The sequence below is a fragment of the Strongylocentrotus purpuratus genome, unplaced genomic scaffold (genome assembly GCF_000002235.5).
Source record: "Strongylocentrotus purpuratus isolate Spur 01 unplaced genomic scaffold, Spur_5.0 spur5_scaffold_6, whole genome shotgun sequence".
Taxonomy (NCBI): domain Eukaryota; kingdom Metazoa; phylum Echinodermata; class Echinoidea; order Camarodonta; family Strongylocentrotidae; genus Strongylocentrotus; species Strongylocentrotus purpuratus.
This window is the reverse complement of record NW_022145612.1, coordinates 14265244-14283969: the sequence shown is the minus strand read 5'-3', so window position 1 is coordinate 14283969 and position 18726 is coordinate 14265244. Positions and strand designations below refer to the sequence as shown.

General features: G+C 36.7%; 1 protein-coding gene across 1 annotated transcript; it reads right to left on the bottom strand.

Moving 5' to 3' along the window:
• Positions 1-4573: 4573 nt before the first annotated feature.
• Positions 4574-18237, bottom strand: LOC100888902. The gene is made up of 9 exons (XM_011679186.2): positions 18054-18237; positions 16973-17542; positions 10408-10583; positions 9451-9579; positions 8557-8899; positions 7909-8218; positions 7234-7330; positions 6934-6984; positions 4574-6423 (listed from the first exon to the last, which is right to left on the bottom strand). The coding sequence occupies exons 2-9, from the start codon at positions 17430-17432 to the stop codon at positions 6019-6021; spliced, it is 1971 nt and encodes a 656-aa protein (XP_011677488.1). The 5' UTR covers positions 17433-17542; positions 18054-18237; the 3' UTR covers positions 4574-6018.
• Positions 18238-18726: the final 489 nt, after the last annotated feature.

The window sequence follows — 18726 nt, the reverse complement described above, 5'->3', positions numbered from 1 at the left end:
ACTAATCTGGCAAGCTTCGTGGTACCGATATCCTGGGGAAGATTGCTGAAGGTGAACCCGACGTCAGGCATCATGTCTTTAGGCTGCGAATCACATCTCTTATTAGACTTTGAAACTTTACGAGAGAATCTGTCCATGGCGTTTTGTCACTTAGAGTTGTCAGCTTTGATTGTGGTATCTCGTCTGTCTTGTTATCTCGTTGAATCTTGCTTTCCCAATAAAAGTCAAGCTTTTATTAATATTTTTAATGTTGCCTTTATCCCCTCTCCGATATTAGCTTAGATAAAGACGACAGTGGGTGAACCAGTTTTTGAGCAGCAATCAACATGTTTCTGGTTCAGTAAAAAAAAAAAAAATCGCTCTTTGAATTTTGCCAGAGCTTTCGCCTCCTGCGTAGCTATTGGAAGTCAATAGTTGCGTGTCGATCCTTCTACTATTATTATTTCAATTCAAGTATTGTAGTCATGCAAACAAATTTTTATCGAAGGTCGAGACAGGTTCTAAAGACACCATTGTACACTGTTTTGATGCTCTGTTCTGTAATACATTGTCATTTTTACCCAATTATATTTCGTTTACTTGAAGTGAACAAGCCTATAGTTCATTTTCAGGCTAGATAAGCTCTCGAAACTTTTCGTCAGATTTCATTGACTTTTAGATGAAATATAGCAAGATGCTAGCACCAGGAAGCATCTATAAAGATTTTCCTCCTCATGTTAAATATTAAACAAATGATAACAAATTTATTAATGACTGACCCGGCACGCACATTCAATCTAGGTCAATGTGCAGTATACACACAAATGTAAAACCAAATATTGTGCGCCCGTCAAACGCACGTAATCTTAATATTTATACTACATGTACACCGATTACTCTCATAATTATGTGGGATAGCCAGGTGATTGTGAATTTATGTCAAGCGCGTAGCCAGGATTTCATTTTAGGGGGGGCGGTAATGAGCACGCGAAGCGTGCGAATCACTTAAAGAGCGCGCGAAGCGCGCTCCCTAGGGGGGTGGGTGCAGGGAGGGGCCTCCCGCGCGAAGCGCGGAAGCTTTGAAAGAAGACGATTCGTTGTACCTTTCTCGACTCATAATCCTTGTCTGAATTCAGTCCCTCCCCTCTCTCGCGCGAAGCTTTGACGTTTCATTAAATTATTAGAGAAAGAAGACGATTCGTTGTACCTTTCTCGACTCTTAATCCTTGTCTGAATTCTGTTTCCCCCGCTCTCTGAAGCTTTGACGTTTCATTAAATTATTAGAGAAAGAAGACGATTCGTTGTACCTCTCTCGACTCTTAATCCTTATCTGTATCAGTCCCTCCCCTCTCTCACGCGAAGCTTTGACGTTTCATTAAATTATTAGAGAAAGAAGACGATTCGTTGTACCTTTCTCGACTCTTAATCCTTGTCTGAATTCTGTTCCCCCCCCCCTCTCGCCCGAGGCTTTGACGTTTCATTAAATTATTAGAGAAAGAAGACGATTTGTTGTACCTTTCCCGACTCATATTTCTTAATTTGAACTCAGTTTCCCCCTTCCCGCGCGAAGCGCGGAAGCTTTGACGATTCATTGTACCGTTCTCGACTCCTTTTCCCTTTTTCTTCCTACTTCCTCTTTCTTTTTTTCCTTCTCTTTCTCTCTCTTTTTTTTTTTGGCCGGCGTTTTGGGGGGGGCGACCGCCCCCACCGCCCCCCCCTGGCTACGCGCCTGATTTATGTCAACTTACAGCTTTGTATGCTTCTACCCCATGTATCCAATAAAAGTATGTTAACATTAAATATTGAGTGACTCAAAGTGTATTTTCTGCCATGTATGATGACATCATTACTTGTTTTGTATAACATTGGTTACATTTTCAATTGTTCAGTGCCTATCTACAGTATATTCATTTATTATTTACCCGGTACGATGTATGTAAAGCGAATTTCTATATATTACTTTTAGGATGATGGAGCATTGAATTGAATTAAACATGTTTCTTGCAAGAACTTCGACATTCACGCCGCACTTATCCCCCCCCCCCCTGAAACTTTTCATTCGACTTTATGAACCTCAATTTTACAGCCTTGTGATGAAGGTATTTATGGACTTTGCAGGCCTTGAGTGAGATTGAGCTAAACAAATTAATATAAATGACATCTTCCTCTACGAAAATTTATCATTATTATCATCATCGTTATCGTTATCCTCTTCGTGGTCATAATAATCATCAGTATCTCTGTAACAGCCAACTTACCGAGTGGTAGCCGTTCATAAAGTTGAATAGCATTTAGAGGAAGTCGATATTCATTTTTTTTAGATAGCGACGCATGCACCCTGTCAAGTTTCACTCCAAAACACAAGAGAAGACACTCGCCATTTTCTAACACTATCGGAGACCCTTTTACCGCAAAGTTTTTCTTGATCCTGATTGCTCTCGGAAGGGTCTTAAGTCGGACGAATCTGGCAAGCTGCGTGGTGCAGAGATCCTGGGGAAGATTGCTGAAGGTGAACCCGACATCAGGCATCATGTCTTTAGGCTGCGAATCACATCTCTTGTTAGACTTTGAATCTTTACGAGAGAATCTATCCATGGCGTTTTGTCACTTCGAATTGTCAGCTTTGATTATGATATCTCATCTGTCTTGTTATCCATCAAACCAGGCGTTCTTTATTCCGAAAAATTCGGAAGAGGTATATCTGCAAAGCACAATTTTACTTCCTTTTAAGCACTGATATATCTGTAAAATATATTTATCTTACAGAAAAGACATTCCGAAAGTAATGAGCTGGCATGTACATACTCGACTTGATTAAGAAACGTGAAAGAACACCAATTAAATATGGGCCTGCTTGTGTGCTGAGTGTTTTAACAATGTCAATATTATTAAAATAACTAATAACACTTAAGATGATAAGATAGATAATGGCGAATTGAATAAGAGGGGGGGAAAAGCTTTTGGTTTCCTTTTACTCTTTATAGTACTGTTCAAGTTTCAGTTAGGTTTAGTGCGGATATTTTTTATATTTATATTTTACTTCCTCATTAATGCAGCACGTATGTGAAATATGAATGTTAACTTGAAATACTCCACAGAAAACAATAAGTGGAGAGGAACTGAAATTGTTTATCTTTGGTTTTGTTTTCTTTATTAAAGCAGGTGTAGAGATACGGGTAATTTTTTGTTATTATTTTATATTATATATCATGGGGTTATTTCTTCCAAAATCACATTGCAGCTCAAAGGCTGAATTGCACGATTTTTTTTACAATTTTGCGACATAAAAACATGATATTACAATGAACATTTAAAAAGCATAACACAAAATAATAACTGCATACAAAATTAAAAACATAATATATTCAACAAATAATTTTTTCTATTTTAAATCGAAATAGTTCGACATTATCAGATGGTATAAAGGTACATATTGAGAGAGGGAGAGAGCTAAGAATCAAGAAGTGAAAGAGAACAGGTGAGAGTCGGAGAGAAGGTGGAGAGAGAAAAGGAAGATATAGAAATGGAGAGGGAAAGATGAAGATAGAAAAAGAGAGGGAGAAGTTTAAGAAAGATCGAAAGAGAGAGAGAAAGAGAAAGAGAGAGAGAGAGAGAGAGAGAGAGAGAGAGAGAGATATGATAAAATAGGAGTACAGTGGTACGTGAGAGAAGAATATCTCAAGCAGCGATATGATAGCAAGAGTATAAGAGGGAGGTTGAACATAAAGGAAAATGGAAAGAAAGAAAAGGAAAACAAAAGAGGAAGATCTAGTGTTGGAAGTAAAATACAATTTGAGAAAAACTAAGAATCAAGAGAAATAAAGCTTTAGGTATGTCGTTTTTAATGATTCATCGTCAGATGAGAGAGCAGAACCAGTTACAACGATTACATGATATATTGATATAGGAATATTGTTTAAAATTCTATATAATCCATTATTCAAAAGGTTATAGGGTCTATGCTTGAAATACTACTTAAAAAGTGAATTAGATGAATTATACAATATACAGATTCCACAAATAAATAAAAATAGGATATTATTTACATTAAAAACATCATATAATATGTAAAATGTTCGAAGCGAGGAAGAAGGCAATAGAAGGACATAGGCAGATATACTATAATACTATCATGTTGATGAAGTGGGAGAGCGAAAGAAAGAAAGAGAGAGAGAGAGGGGGAGAGGGGAAAGAGAGAGAGAGAGAGAGAAAGGGAGAGAGGAATAAGGTAGACAAATATTATGTGAGAGAAGGAATGACAGAAGGATGGAATGAGTAATAAAGTAATGAGAGAAAATGGAGGGAGGTGAAAGAGAAAGTCCAAATTCATCAATATCCAAATCTAATAACTACATAGATACCAATATTCACATACATGTTATCACCAAAGGCAATTATATGATTATTAATAATATTATCAGTCTAATACGACTTTTCATGAGGTATTGTTTAGTATGTCTATCAAGAAAGGGATAGGGCCTTTTCTGTACCTCTCTGTCCTACAGCGCATTCGTTGGTAGTGGGTTACATTTCTAAGTGATCGGGAACCTTCATGTCGTCTCTTAAGGGGTAACCAGCTATTTAAGCGAAAGATGAATCCTTCTAGCTTCAATTTTCTCCAGATGTGTGTATTCTAGCGCTTTATCGTGCTGAACCCATGATCAAACGAATGGCACGTTTTTGCACCATCTCAATTTGACTTGTTTGGGAGAAGGTAAGATCTGGGTGCCAAACGGGGGTAGCATACTCGACGAGGGGGCGAATGAAACCTGTATAAATGGTCAACAAATCACAGACAGAAGCTTGTGATGATCGTTTTTGTTCTATTGTAAATTGTGGGCGCATATTCAGTTGAATCATTGGATGCGAAACAATTTGATCGATTTACGCATCGGGCTCCTTATGGTGTAGATGTGTTTTTTAATGTCAACAAGAGTGATTTCATTATGAATGACAGTTTATGAGTGTGATAGAAAAAAAGTATCATTCTTGGTCTGGCAAGAAAAGAAAACTTCGCGTGTAGTTTCATAATATTCATCCGAAGAAGTCAGAATCTAAAATATCACTACTAGCAATGTTCAGTATACCTTGTTGTAAACCTTTTATCTTCTCCCCTTTCTATCTGCGCTATTGTTTTTATGTTTGTTATCTAATCACGATCGCACAGAATTTCGAGAAATTAACTGAAGGGCATTTTCAACACCTTATTTCATATACCATAGCAATAATACTTTGTTCCTTCAAGCTATGGCAAATGTGCATTCTCACGCACTTATTTGTCATTAAATACATGACAAAATCTAAAGGTATGTAATGATCAAACTTTACACGATTTGCTGAAATTCGATCATATTGACCTTCCGAGTAAAATCCGAGTATCGGGAGAGAGAAGAAAAAAAAACACTGATTGTTTTAAGCATTGAAACAAATGTATAAAACAGCGATATGATCATTGAAATAAGAACAACAATATTCCTTTCCGTGACGTCATTGAAGATTACCTTTAGGTATTGTACAGAACCATGACACCTTCTCAAACATTAAACTTTGAAAGACATGCAATGGTACGTAGCATGAATAAGCATCATCTGTATAATACATTTTCAAAGGCCTCTGTAATGAATTTACATTAAAAAATAGACATATAGTTCAAAGCGGATTAGTAGTACATGTATTTGTATGATTTATACTGATTCCGGAATATAAATAAACACGTCCTTGAAAGGATATATAGTTTTCGGTATCACATTAGTGAAAATAATTGGATCGACTCTTTGTCATTTGGGTATTAGTCGTGCCTTGAGCACACACACAAAAATGTATGAAATTGTATATTATTTCACATTGAGGTAAGAATCATATTTGCTCTGATTAAAATAACAACAAAAATGCTATAGGGATGTAGTGGAGGATCCAGAAGAAGCACTGTCTTTTTCGAAGTAACTCTATATTTTGTATGTCAGGTTTTGGTTTACGAGCGCCCCCTTTAGTTCTAACTCTTGATCCTAGAGTGGTGATAAAGAAATGACTGCAATTCAACTATCGTTGCAGCGTGAAGGAACGTCTTCCAATTTTGTTCAATTTCTCTCTCAGTTTAGAAGCGTGATGTGGAGTCATGTTGAGATCTTGAAGGTGGCATTCTTGAAGGTCAGCAAGTAAGGAACCATTGACATCGTTCTTCCGGAAAACTTCCACATATTGCCCCATGCCATTTTGTAGCAGAAATTTTCCCACATCTGCTACAGTCCACGGCCGAATGGATCGAGGACCAGATTTATGACGAAGATCAACAGTCGGTGGCCGATCCGGAGCTTGGCGTTGTGGTGGCGGTACATAGGGGATTGGTGCGAGGTAATCATCTTCATCAAGACGATCAAGAGGATCATTGGGCAGTTCCGGTAGTTCTTCATAATCAGGTATAAAAGTTGCTGCCACTTCGAGGGCCTGGATGAAAAATCAAAATCGATTCCTTAATATTGTTAAATTGTGGTTTATCTGAATCTTCTTTCAGACTTTTTAAAAGTTGATAAATATCTTCTTCTTTTTTTTAATCACCCGTCCAAACTCGAATTTATTAACTGGAAACGAATACACATATTTATACCCTTTCTATTAAATGAGAAAATGAGAAAGATGCAATACTTAACAACCATGGTCTCTATACATTCGTGTGTTAGCATGATAAAGAACTGATATTTTAAGGATCACCCTATCACCCTATGTTAAAAAAGACCCCTGCGCAAGAAATGAAGGAACAGAAAGTCAACTTGAAGGTAAGGAAATATTGTCATTACAGAAATCAGTGTGGTAAATCAGAGTACTGTATTATCTACAAGATACTAACTATTTTTTTTTTAAATTTCTTAAAAGGAGATCTTTTATTCTCACGTTAATGAGACATTTCGTGTTTTTTCCACCATTACATTTATGAAACTATGTTATATAATAACATACCTCGCATTTCTTTTTCCAAAATGCTACGCGTTGTTTTTCTTCTTGTAGTTCCTGGTGCGTCGTCGTAGGAAATGAAAAATCAATACAAAAATTTAGCATCACAAAATTTATTTTTCGAAATATTTTTCAAAATTTGATAAATCCAGTATATTAGAAGACACACAATCGAATGAGGTTGCAGTAGCTTGCTTTATTTGCCTTTCATGCTTTTCCTTAGATAAAAACTTTACTTCAATTCGTATGTCCCAAATAGAGGGGGGCGGGGGCAGGGGGGGGGGGTAATAAGAATTAATACCGAACCTTTTCCTTCTTCGTCAAGATATCTTTCATTGTCCTGAGAATATCAGGTGAAGCATCTTTGGATTTAGGCTCTTTGGTCACTTCCACCTCCTCATATCTTCAAAAAAGAACAAAAATATCATTATCTCTTTAAATATTTGATCAAGCTCGATAAAATAGTAAGAGATATGACCGTAATTGTTGTAAATCAGAACAAACTACAAAAGGTTATTCAATAGCAACCGTTGAAATTAACATTTGTTGAAACCATATCATATCTTCAATGTACATTTAGTAAAAGATAACATAGACTACATTTGGCTAGAACAAAGTAATAGTGTCTCTTTGATTTACCTTGACAAACACAAAGTCTGTCGAAATAAACTTATCAAAGACTTAGAATGGTAACTGTTTTTATTATTTCATTATTATCATCATATATGACCGTCTCTTGAAACCTCATTCACACCAAACCGAAATTGAACCGACCAGAAAATTTCATTACCCCCGACCGGCGAAGATTTTGTGAATTAGGAATTGGTTTGGCGGTGTGACAGGGGCATTTCTTTGGACATGTTAAATGAATCCAATGTGCCATTCCTGCATAAAACCAAAACCTATTATTAGACACGATGTAGGCATATATACTAAAGTGTAATAAAAGATGTCAATCTTAAAACTATGGAGTAAACATACTCATCACAGTCCGATGCCGAATCGGTAGTCGCCGATGCTGTGTTACTGTCTGCAGGACGAGGGGGTAACTTAGGGGGTCCTTCAGAGGATGCAAACGGTCTTTTTGGAATGTCTGGAGGCTTGTTCTCTGGTTTAGGTCTAGGAGGTCTCAATGGGGCTGAGGCGTCTGTAGGCGTCTGTTGGATCGAGTTTCTGTTCTTGAAGGAATCTAATTCTGCTTTCATTCTTCTCATCTCCTTGTGTGCCACCGTCACCTCTTCTCTAATGTCGTCCTCTTGCTGCTCTGCCATTTCACATGCGTATGCCTTCCCTGTGAAATGAGGATGGTGGTGATAAAGTTGATAATGCATGCCGCCAAAATAACGATGGCAATATTGATAAAACTACTGCTGCGTCTTGTCAATGTTGATAACGATAAACCTTTCAATAACTGTATGATATTGATAAGGTTATAAAGACGAGGATAAGTGATAAGGAAAATGATAGTACTGCATTTCATTTGATGATTTACTCTATTTACATACAATAAAGCGGCAAATGCAATGTTAATAAAAGTTCCTTCAATCTCTCCCGTGTTTTTCTTACACTAACTTAAACATCGCAAGCACACCAACACGCATACCCACACACACACATGCGCGCACATACCTTCTTCACTATCAATCCAGGCTTCCAGTACTCGTTGCATAGGATGTGGAGTGGTCTCCATGGATGGCTTCAGCACCTCCTGCGTAGGATCAACCAAACCCCAGCTGGTGTTCACAAGGGGGTACAAGGCAGGTAACATATCCAGGATGTGTTTCTCCGCTGCCGTGATTGGATCGTGGGTGAACTTAATGGGCGTGGTCATTGGTATGGAGTAAATATGGGGGTCATCAGCCCGAGTTGCTACGATGCATTTATTAGTGGAATACGAGTTCAGGTGAAGTACTTGTTCTTCTTTGAAATTTCTTTCAGAAAACGCCTTCCCCTCATCTGGAATACGAACTCTCTAAAAGGATTCAAAGATGAACATTTAAAAGATTGTACACTGATTATTTTCGGTCTTAAATTTTAACTATCCTAAGAACAACAAATAATGCATGTAGTGCATTCATAATGAACATTTAAAAATAAAGTGAATACCCCCTAGGAAATGCCAAGTCGCACAGTATTTGAGTGGGACAGAAATAGAGACAGGATTATTTTGTTTAAAGGCATTAAAAGGGGTAATTCCATTCATTATATTAAAGTGTTGGAACATTTGTTCAACCTATTGGATTTGTGCCTCCTCCTCCTAAGATATTTTCGCTTTCATTCAGAAAATATTGCGAAATCTGGGGGTTATTTCTATATCATATTGTTTGGCCAATAGAAATCGTGTTCCAGCTATGCATTATGTCATTGTCATGTTCAAATTTGTTTAATAAGGCGAAGCACTTATCTATTGAAATCCTCAGGTTGCTGTTTTGAAAGTCTTGGCGAACGTGTTATGTGTATAGATAATGTACGATTAATTTATCTAACTTCCTCCTTTTATCTACGACCTTACATGAATTTTACCTGTGGAAATTTGTGGTCTTTGAGTTCAGTCAGCCGATGGAAGTTTGATGAAACCATCGTAGTGTATATACAGGAATCCAGATCCACTGAATATTTGATAGGTAGTGTTCCACACTTGCCAACAAGAAGCTGTATAAATAGAACCGAAAGACATTTTAAAATTTAAAAACGTCGGGGCATTACCCTTTCCCCACTATATTGTGTTTATCCATGGCGTACTGATGGGTTTGGGGGGGGGGGGGTGCATTAAAATAAAATTAAAATGTGTTTTATTTCTAATCTGATAACAGTGATTTACAAATGTTGCTGAAATGTCACCCATCCCCCACCCCCCCCCCCCCCCCCCCATATCCCAAAGTCTTAGATCAGGAGAAAAACTTTTGGTATGTTTTGGCATCAGGTCTCGGAAATAAAACCAACGGGCAAAATATCCGAATAAGGAAATAAAGTAAGATTAAATAAATCAGAAACAAGGACTGATGTTAAAATTCTTCAACTTCTTCTTAATCTTACAAATTTCCGTTCAAAGATTAAAGGGATTTGCATATGCCATTCTGAGGTATTGAAATATCGGGGAGATTGGAATAAAGATGAATCTTACGTTCGTGTTTCGTTTTATTGGTTCTCTATCTATCTATCTATCTCTCTAAATCTTTCTATTATCTCTACTACCTCTTATCCTTCATGCAATCACAAGCTACGATGGTACTAATAACCTTTAAATTATTTTATTTAAAAAACCCATTAACATATTTGTTAAGTAGTTTTCACACACTTAAATAACCATCTAGGCATTAAGTCCTAGCTCTAAAACTGAACATAATATAAATCCCATTTGATTTCTGCCCCTAACCCTAAAATGAACCCTACATCTTTGACGATATAAGCCCGGTTTAGTTATCGCTAGAGAAAATGTCGCACTACGTCGTAGTCTGTAACTGAAATATCTGTTCATACCTTGCCGCGCTCGTTGTCATGCTCAAATCCTTCAATTTCGATGATATCGTCAACATCCTGCATTTCATCTTGACGAGTGGAACAGTGTGCTTCGAGAACCCGTACATTGATTGGTAAGGGATCAGCGTTCATCAGTTCGATTGTCCCTTCGTACTCGACATCGTCCAAACGGGGATCTAAACAAACAAACCCAAAACAACAACAACGTGGAGGTATAGTGGTATAGTGGTTCATTTACTTGACTCTTAGCCCAAGGGTTGAGGATTCGAATCTCAGCCTGACACTAACGTCCTTTGGCAAGATATTAATCCACATTTGACACTTTCTACTCGGGTATAAATAAGTACCTGGCGATTGATGGGGGTAATAACATTGTATGGCCAGCAGAAAGGGCACACTCTAAAAACTGAAATGTTAAATGTCAATTTAAAAGGGCCGAGGAGTGACCACTCTTTCAAAATGTCAGATTGTTTCTTTTAACCTGCTAGATTATAGTGTTGGATCCAGCATGTTTTAAATGGTGATTTAACATTTCAGTTTTTAGAGTGCAGTATTACCTTGATGTGGCTATACTCTGGGTAAACAAGACCAAACTATTATTATTATTATCATCATCATCATCATTAATAAACAATTCTAAAGGATGAATCGTGAAGATTTCCGGAAATCAACCTTATTCAATTTCAGATATTCCGTTCCCCACCTTTAGAAATGTGAAAGTTTACAAACATTTCAAATAATCCTAATCACAAAGTCTCCACCCATTTAATTTATTACAAACGTTGAATTTTCATTTAATACATAACAGAGGATATAGACCTCATTAAATTAGGCATTACAAACAGATGAAGGGAGGAGGGGAATAGTAACAACGAAAAAGAAATTGATAAAAATGAAAGGACCCTCAGTGCAAGTTACGGGGACACCTATTTTCACAGTAAATACTGTATGAGAATTGGATGTATCACGTATGTATATAACGTTACATTAATCAGAAAATATCTGAAACATCCTGATAAATTTACTTTTAATGTAATACTAAAAGAAAGAAATTCAATATTGAATCTGTGAGATCAACTGTACTGATTTTACTTTGCACACTCCTTGGCTTAACTAATACCCCAACAATAATGAAACATAAATTACATTGTGCATGAAAATTACTTTATGGTCATTAAATGATTAAAAATGTACCAACATTTACAAACATGGACTCAGATTACAAATAAAAACTTTCAGTTTTGTCTCTTTCATGGTGGTTTTAATAGTTTATAGAGCTATCTCAAATGCCCGTACATCTTAATGATCGATTAATTTGTAATTTTTAAGTGCTATTATGTTGCATGCCAATGCTTTCATAACAGGAAAATAAAACGCCTGACGTCGGGCTATTCCAGCAAGGGGGTCAATAAAGTATGAGATTCAATGGGCAATTAGCAAAATGGGAGGTACATTTTATTTCCTAGGCATGTTGATATATTTCTATGATATAATTATTATTAACATTCCTGTATGTTTGTGCAATTAAGTTACGTCAGGAAAGATTACATGTAAGTATTAAATTAACAGTTACTTGAAATATTTAATTCATTTACGTTTGACATGAACTCCAATATGGATCAACATCACATGTGTTACATTTCACGAACACATACAATCAACTTTGCAAACCATATCAAAGAACGATAGATTTGTTGTCTCTCTAATTGGAAAAATTCTTTGGCCCACCTACGTTGGTTTTGGATGATTAAACATGAAATTAAGCATTCCTTAAATCCATCAACTGAAAATATTTAGTCATTAGGAACTGAAGTTAAATAATATAAGTTATAAGTATTTGTTGTTTTCATATAAATGTACATCCGTGTCAACAAAGTGATGATATCATCTGCAAAATTTGATGAAATATTTATGTCATTATTGGATCGGGGCTAATGCACAGGAGTTAACCGGATAGTAATACAAAAATAACCTTAACGTGGTTAACAGGGTAAAAACAAATAAGAATATTAACAAAAAATGTTTGTCCAGTTACGAGAAAAGGTCGTTTCAGGGTTGTTTTTTTGTCATGCTGCAATTTTTCATGTACGTATAGGGTTAATTTTTAGACCTACTTAATTACTAAAGCATGATCGGTATTTATGTGTTTTGATTAGATGCTGTATTATACTTGTAAAGTGGATATAGAGCAGTGAAGTAGCAGTTCATAGAAAATCAATCTTAGTAGGAATCTAATAACAGAAGAACTGGGGGAACCGGAAGGTGGAATTTTGCGAAAAGTTGGGCTAAATTTAAAGACCGTCACCACTACTGGGCCAGAAGGGATTAGACCACACAGAGAGCCATCGAGGTCACTCTGACAGGTGGCTATCTCATTAACTCAGCTCTCATTTAACATAAGAAAAAGAGGATCATGGGGGACCAACAGGCACCGATTGGGGAAGTTTTCTATATAGAGGGAGCAAGTAGCTACAAGTATGGCAGTGTGCCTTTAAAATGTAAATGTTTGTGACATCATAATTATTTTAAGCCCCCCCCCCCCTCGAATACACTTGTACGTGATGTCTAAAGGTAACGTGGTAATACATCTTTGACAAATAGATTAATAATGACCTGGGGGATCTCCAATTAAAGGGGAATTATTACCTCTCGACTATGAAGCATTATCATGAGATAGAGAGTAAAACAACGTTAACTTCATTTGATAAAAAAACAACCTTGCTGTGGGCCAAATAATATTGTCTTGCAAATACAATAAAGAGACCCTACTTCGCCATATTTACGAAGTCGTCTGCTGCCCAAGGAAGCTGCCATTTTGTCTAAATCCCCCCCCCCCCCCACCTAAACTTCCGGGTTGTGACGTATCGTACGGAGAACTGATGTAGCGTAATAGTTGTTCCTCGAAAACCGAGGTGAAATCGTTTCATCGGTTTCCAGACCAACACAATCGCAATGAAATATCCAAGCTATGGGTAGCAGCTCTGGAGGTGGAGAAATCCGGGACAAAGAGTACGACAGGAAAAAGGATGTGATCTACAGTGATCCGATTTTAGATTTTTTTTTCAGCAGGGAAACGTACGTACGCAATAGCAGTCGACTCCAAGCGATACGTCACAGAACGGGCCGTGCGCAAACACATTGGCGACGTTCTGAAAATTCTCAGAGCCGCAAAAGACGAGGGTTTCTGAAGAAGAGGTGCGTCCTCCCTTTCGTCAAATGTATGAGGTTTAATATTTTTCAGATAATGTTTTAAAAGGCTTACAAACTGAAATTAACATGGATTTTGAGGTTAATTCCCCTTTGAATTTAGGCCATGATATGCGATGTCATATCTGAAGAACCCTTCCTTTTGTTTAATGCAGAAATTATTCTACAGATCTCTCTTTCTGCATTCTATTGATAAAACAGACATTTTCCCTCAATGAGTCGTCTTGTGAAACTGATATCTCCTTCCTCATATGAAAAAGGTATAAAGGAAATCGATATCAAACGGGTATACAAACGAATGGACAGTTCTCCTTGTATGACATCCCGGAAACAATTGGCACATGTACATAATGTTGTAGATTCTTCATGATCATGAGTTTAAAAATTGTTATCCTTTTACCTGACTTTTATCTGTACTTCTAAGTTAAATTCGAACTACAAATGAAGGAATAATTCCCCTTTGACAAATTATTGTAATTTATACCATTGTGTAACCGGGATGGGGGGGGGGGTTAGATTTAGTCTGCAGACAGGATTTCCCATGCACCGTGTATTGAGAATATTACTTTGAATTTGGAGGAAATATGACATCACATATACTATGTGAAGAAAAAGACTACTTCCTCGTTTGAGAAATATTGTACAATTACATGTCCTTATCATTACTACTGCACAGTTTATGTCGAGTTTATGTCGACTAGAATTCAAAATTGATTTGATCATAGACACGAGTTTGAAGGATAAAACGAAACTTTGATAGATGTCCATGAAAACAGAGCATGACACGTTTTCTTTGTGAATGTACTTGTCAATAGTATCATATCAACAGGAAGACTATAATTTGAGATAAATATTAAAAGATGAAAAGAAAGCCATACGAAATCTATATACATCGACGTTTGGACCGGATATCAAAATAGGTATGCTCCTTAAGTGATGGCATATCATTTTTCCCTATATGTAATGTTGAACTTTATTAACTTTTTAAACAACGCAAAGTTAGTTGTAAAAATCCTCTGACTACATATGTCATGTATCTCTTTATGAACTGTTTAAAAAAAAATCATCTGAAATGACTGTGAACGAATTTTAATTAGAAGAAATTGTTAGATATTAAATCGCTAAGTGACTCGGTCTGTTTCCAAATATTGACAATCAGGACTTTCCTTCTAGCTCGATTTCTTCTGGCCTGTATATGAGTTTATACCAATCAATCTAATTAAAGTAAAAATATAACTTGATTCGCCGTCTGTCTTCTTTATTCTTTATTATTTTCTTCTAAACAGTCCATTTTATGCGCATATATTTACATGCCCTACAATCCGGGGTCGTATTCTCCTTTTGAAGTTTTAAGGAGATATATCAAAACAATTCTCACCTTTCCTCATTAAATATTCTTTTACTACCCTTGCCAAGATATTATGTAATTTTCATAAAATTGAATTCAGGAGTCTTGACTTATGTTTCATATGATTTTATATTTTTAAAGAAGTTGTATCAAACGTCGTCGTTATTGTCCTGTGAATCACGGCTGACCCGTTGTGACCCTGTTGATGGTGGTTCTCGACAGTAGTCTACCTTGATCCATACGATAAGCTGAGACAGAAGACGGATAGACAAGTTTGTTGTCTACTTCCTTCGATCCATCTAATTTCTGCCTCGTCTCATTTGGCTTTCAGTGCATCCTCGCATAATCACCTTTACAATACTAGCACCACTCTGTCTTCATTATGTGGGAAAAGTATTTAAATTTACTACATTAAACTTTTTGAGCGAAGTACATGGACCTGTTGAGAGGTATGTTTTGGAAATCTTATCCTTCATATCATACCTGTAAAGTGTTAACATTCTGAAAGTGCTTTAAGTGCCCTACTTCTTGTAAGTGTATCCTGTACTCCAGGTATTCAAAGTGGTCTGATCAGTTTTCTTCGTGCTATATAGAGTTCCACAAATAATAATACCATGTATTCATGCCATGACATAGCACCAATACAGAGCAGAAACGAAAAGACAAAGAAGAAAACCAAGCACTATGGAATGGTAATCATCTATGATTAAAGTGGTGTAGATTCAAACTTAAAGTCTCGATTCAGACAGCACAAATTATAGGTATTTACATACAAAGGAGTGTGAATATCTTTCTTCACCATTCAAACGGACCCATAAGTAAACTTAAAGATTCAAACTTATACAAAAGAAAACCACCACAGGGAGACACAGAAAGTGGTCTATAATGACAGGGTAACTTTCAATTAACCAAAATTTTAATGAGAAACATCATTTCAAGGGATAAAATGATGTCTTTAAAGACAGGTAATCTCTCTACACACATGGACGTTGAAGAAGATTTAAATGTATATAAAAATACATTACAGTAGACAATATCCGGGTCAAATTAAAAGTAAACCTTAGAGTTATTCCTATAGTAATGGATGTTAATCATGCATGGCATTTTTGTCTTTCTTGCGGGGCGTGGACAATACGTACTTGGCCTACTACAAATTGCAACACATCGACACACGCACACGCACAACCAATGTCAACAAGGGTTTTCATTTCTTGTGAAACAGAAAGTGTTGATTTTGAAGGAGAGAACTTGGTTATCCTTGTGATGATTCAAGTGTGCTCTCATTCAAAGTACTTCCTCTACAGATATGTTTCAGACAGAGAAATTTGATAATCAGTTTGACAGGTTGAACAAAAGATTGCTGTAGCTGTGATTCCATGCAGTCTTCATGGAAACTGAAAAAATTGTTTTCTTATTACTAAGCTCTGTTCACAAAACTTGAACCAAAAGGAATATATAACAGAGCTCTAACACTACTCTCACAAAATAAGATTTACACTGATTTTATTACCATAACAGCCTTTGGGTTTTCTGTATCATTACACGTCCTTATGGCTGACGTACTTTACCTCCTAAGAGAAGGTTGAATACTTGTCACGTGATTGCATTTTGAAATCATCAATATAGAAGTTGTTGGAAATAGCAAAACAAGAATGATAAATGTGTGTCTGGTGAGTCATGAAACTGATGGCAAATTGACCCAGTGTTGCTTTAAAAGTCAGGATAATTCTAAACACTACACACATATAAAATTATGGGTACATGAGACGACATGAACAATGGTCCAGAGTTTTGATTTAATTTGTATCCGTGTTTAGAATATAAATTATGAGGGCATTTCCAGGGTACCCTTTCAAAGCTACTCGGCCATTCCCCTACTTTGGAATTTTAAAAAAAAGGACTAAGCTCACAAATAATGTTATTCTTTTCATGAGAACTAAAGTTCTCTTTCAAGCCCTGATACACTTGGTATATAGTAAAGGCGAATTAACAAAACAAATATATATTCACCTAGTGGGAGAATCTCATATTTTTGCTCAGCATGTATTGGTAGCCGGAGTTTTGTTCCTTTTGTTGTAGTCGCATGGACAATAGGGTTGTCATAGATGAAATGAAGCAAGAGAACGTCATCTGTATTGAGTGTAGTATTTGAACCAGGAACCACAAACGACTCGGAAAGTGTGATAGGTTGAGGTAATTTCATCTCAAAAAGGAACTGTGACAGATCACCGTCTCTTTCATGAGGTTGTAAGTCCAGGCTAAGTGTCTGTGGGAAGTTTTCTGGACCATGTTTCTGGACTCTATGTTCAACAACAGGTGTAGGAGTTGGTCGAGGTGGACGAAACAGTTTCTGAGGCCGAGGAGGTGTCGGAGGCTTCTCGCTGGAGATCGGACATGTCGTTGCAATGTTCCAGTACTCTTTTGAACTACCTCTACTTGGAAGCCTCTGAATTCCCACATACGCAGACATTGTGATGGGTATAATATAGTCTAGGTATCGCAAGCGTTAAATTTGGATCTCACTTCAATTACAGCTGGAGTACCAATGCTGTCGGACTACATGTACAAGCCATCATTGTCCTATAAGGAATAAAGGAGGAATACCAGATGTAACATTAATTAATATTAACAGCGGATGTATTCTAACAGGTCATTGTACGGTCATGATAGCTATGACTGTTTATGTAATCTATCATGATAGGAGCAATATCTAATTCTTTCCTATAACACATCATAAACATTTGTAGAAATCGAAAGGCCTTCACTCTGATGTCCAATTACACTGCGTATCTGCCAGTATTGTGTCATTCCTTCTCCCCATACTTATTATTTTGCATCCAGTTGTTTAGCAAAAACGGGCATGTTCAACGTATTTCACTAAATCATCAATCAAAGTTAATCAACATTGTTTTGTTTTGCTTTCAAAGTCAATAAGAGGTTAGCTATTAATCTAGATTCCTTAAATCATCAGATATGCACATATTTCAGCAGCAAAGTAGTAAACTAGGAAATTATTGGAATTAACACTACCTTGCCTAAACGGTTAAATTTCTATTTCTCGTAAAGTCTATGACGAAAATGTGATACTCACTTGTAAATTGCATAATACATGTCTCAACTTCATGAACTTTGAACCTGGGATAAGTCTATGATAAACCACAATATTCAAAGATGATTGTCATTCTCTGGTTCTGTTTAATCTCTTCCAAAGATCCAACGACATTGACAGTTGACTGTCTGAATGAGTGCACCACCGAACACGACCACTTTTCTCTCTCATGTCCGTGTGTCTATGCGGAGGTGTGAGTGTGCGTTGTACGTCTATTTTACGTGATCTCTCTCTTTCTCTCTCACCCCCTCTCTCCTCTCTCTCTCTCTCTATCTCTCTCTGTCTATCTCTCTCTCTCTCTCTCTGACGTGTCTATGGTATATTTGCATGAAGGAAACTGTTGTTTGACTGAGTGAGATCATATTAGGTTCATGGTGAGATCATGTATTCATGGGACTTTCCCGCCAGCACGCAATAAAATAGATATGACCATATAAACACTGGAATAAGAGTCGTTAGTCTGTTCACACACTTTATTCATATTATGGCTTTCCATGAAATAAGTTTGAATGTCCGATGAAGAAATGTAATATTAAGTCGTCATTGAATTTGAAGAGGCACTTTACAAAACTGAGTAAGAAAACCACCTACCTAAACCTAACACTGCATATTAAAGGTTAACCAGGGTTATGAGAGTTAAAACACCTCCCTGGGT

Bases quoted from the DNA above. Each gene is read 5' to 3' on its own strand.
- LOC100888902 (XM_011679186.2), bottom strand. From the start codon at position 17,432: ATGTCTGCGTATGTGGGAATTCAGAGGCTTCCAAGTAGAGGTAGTTCA. The intron at 8,900-9,450 runs GTAAAATTCATG...GAATCCTTTTAG, and splicing joins AAGACCACAAATTTCCACAG to AGAGTTCGTATTCCAGATGA. The intron at 6,424-6,933 runs GTATGTTATTAT...TTTTTCATCCAG, and splicing joins TTTGGAAAAAGAAATGCGAG to GCCCTCGAAGTGGCAGCAAC.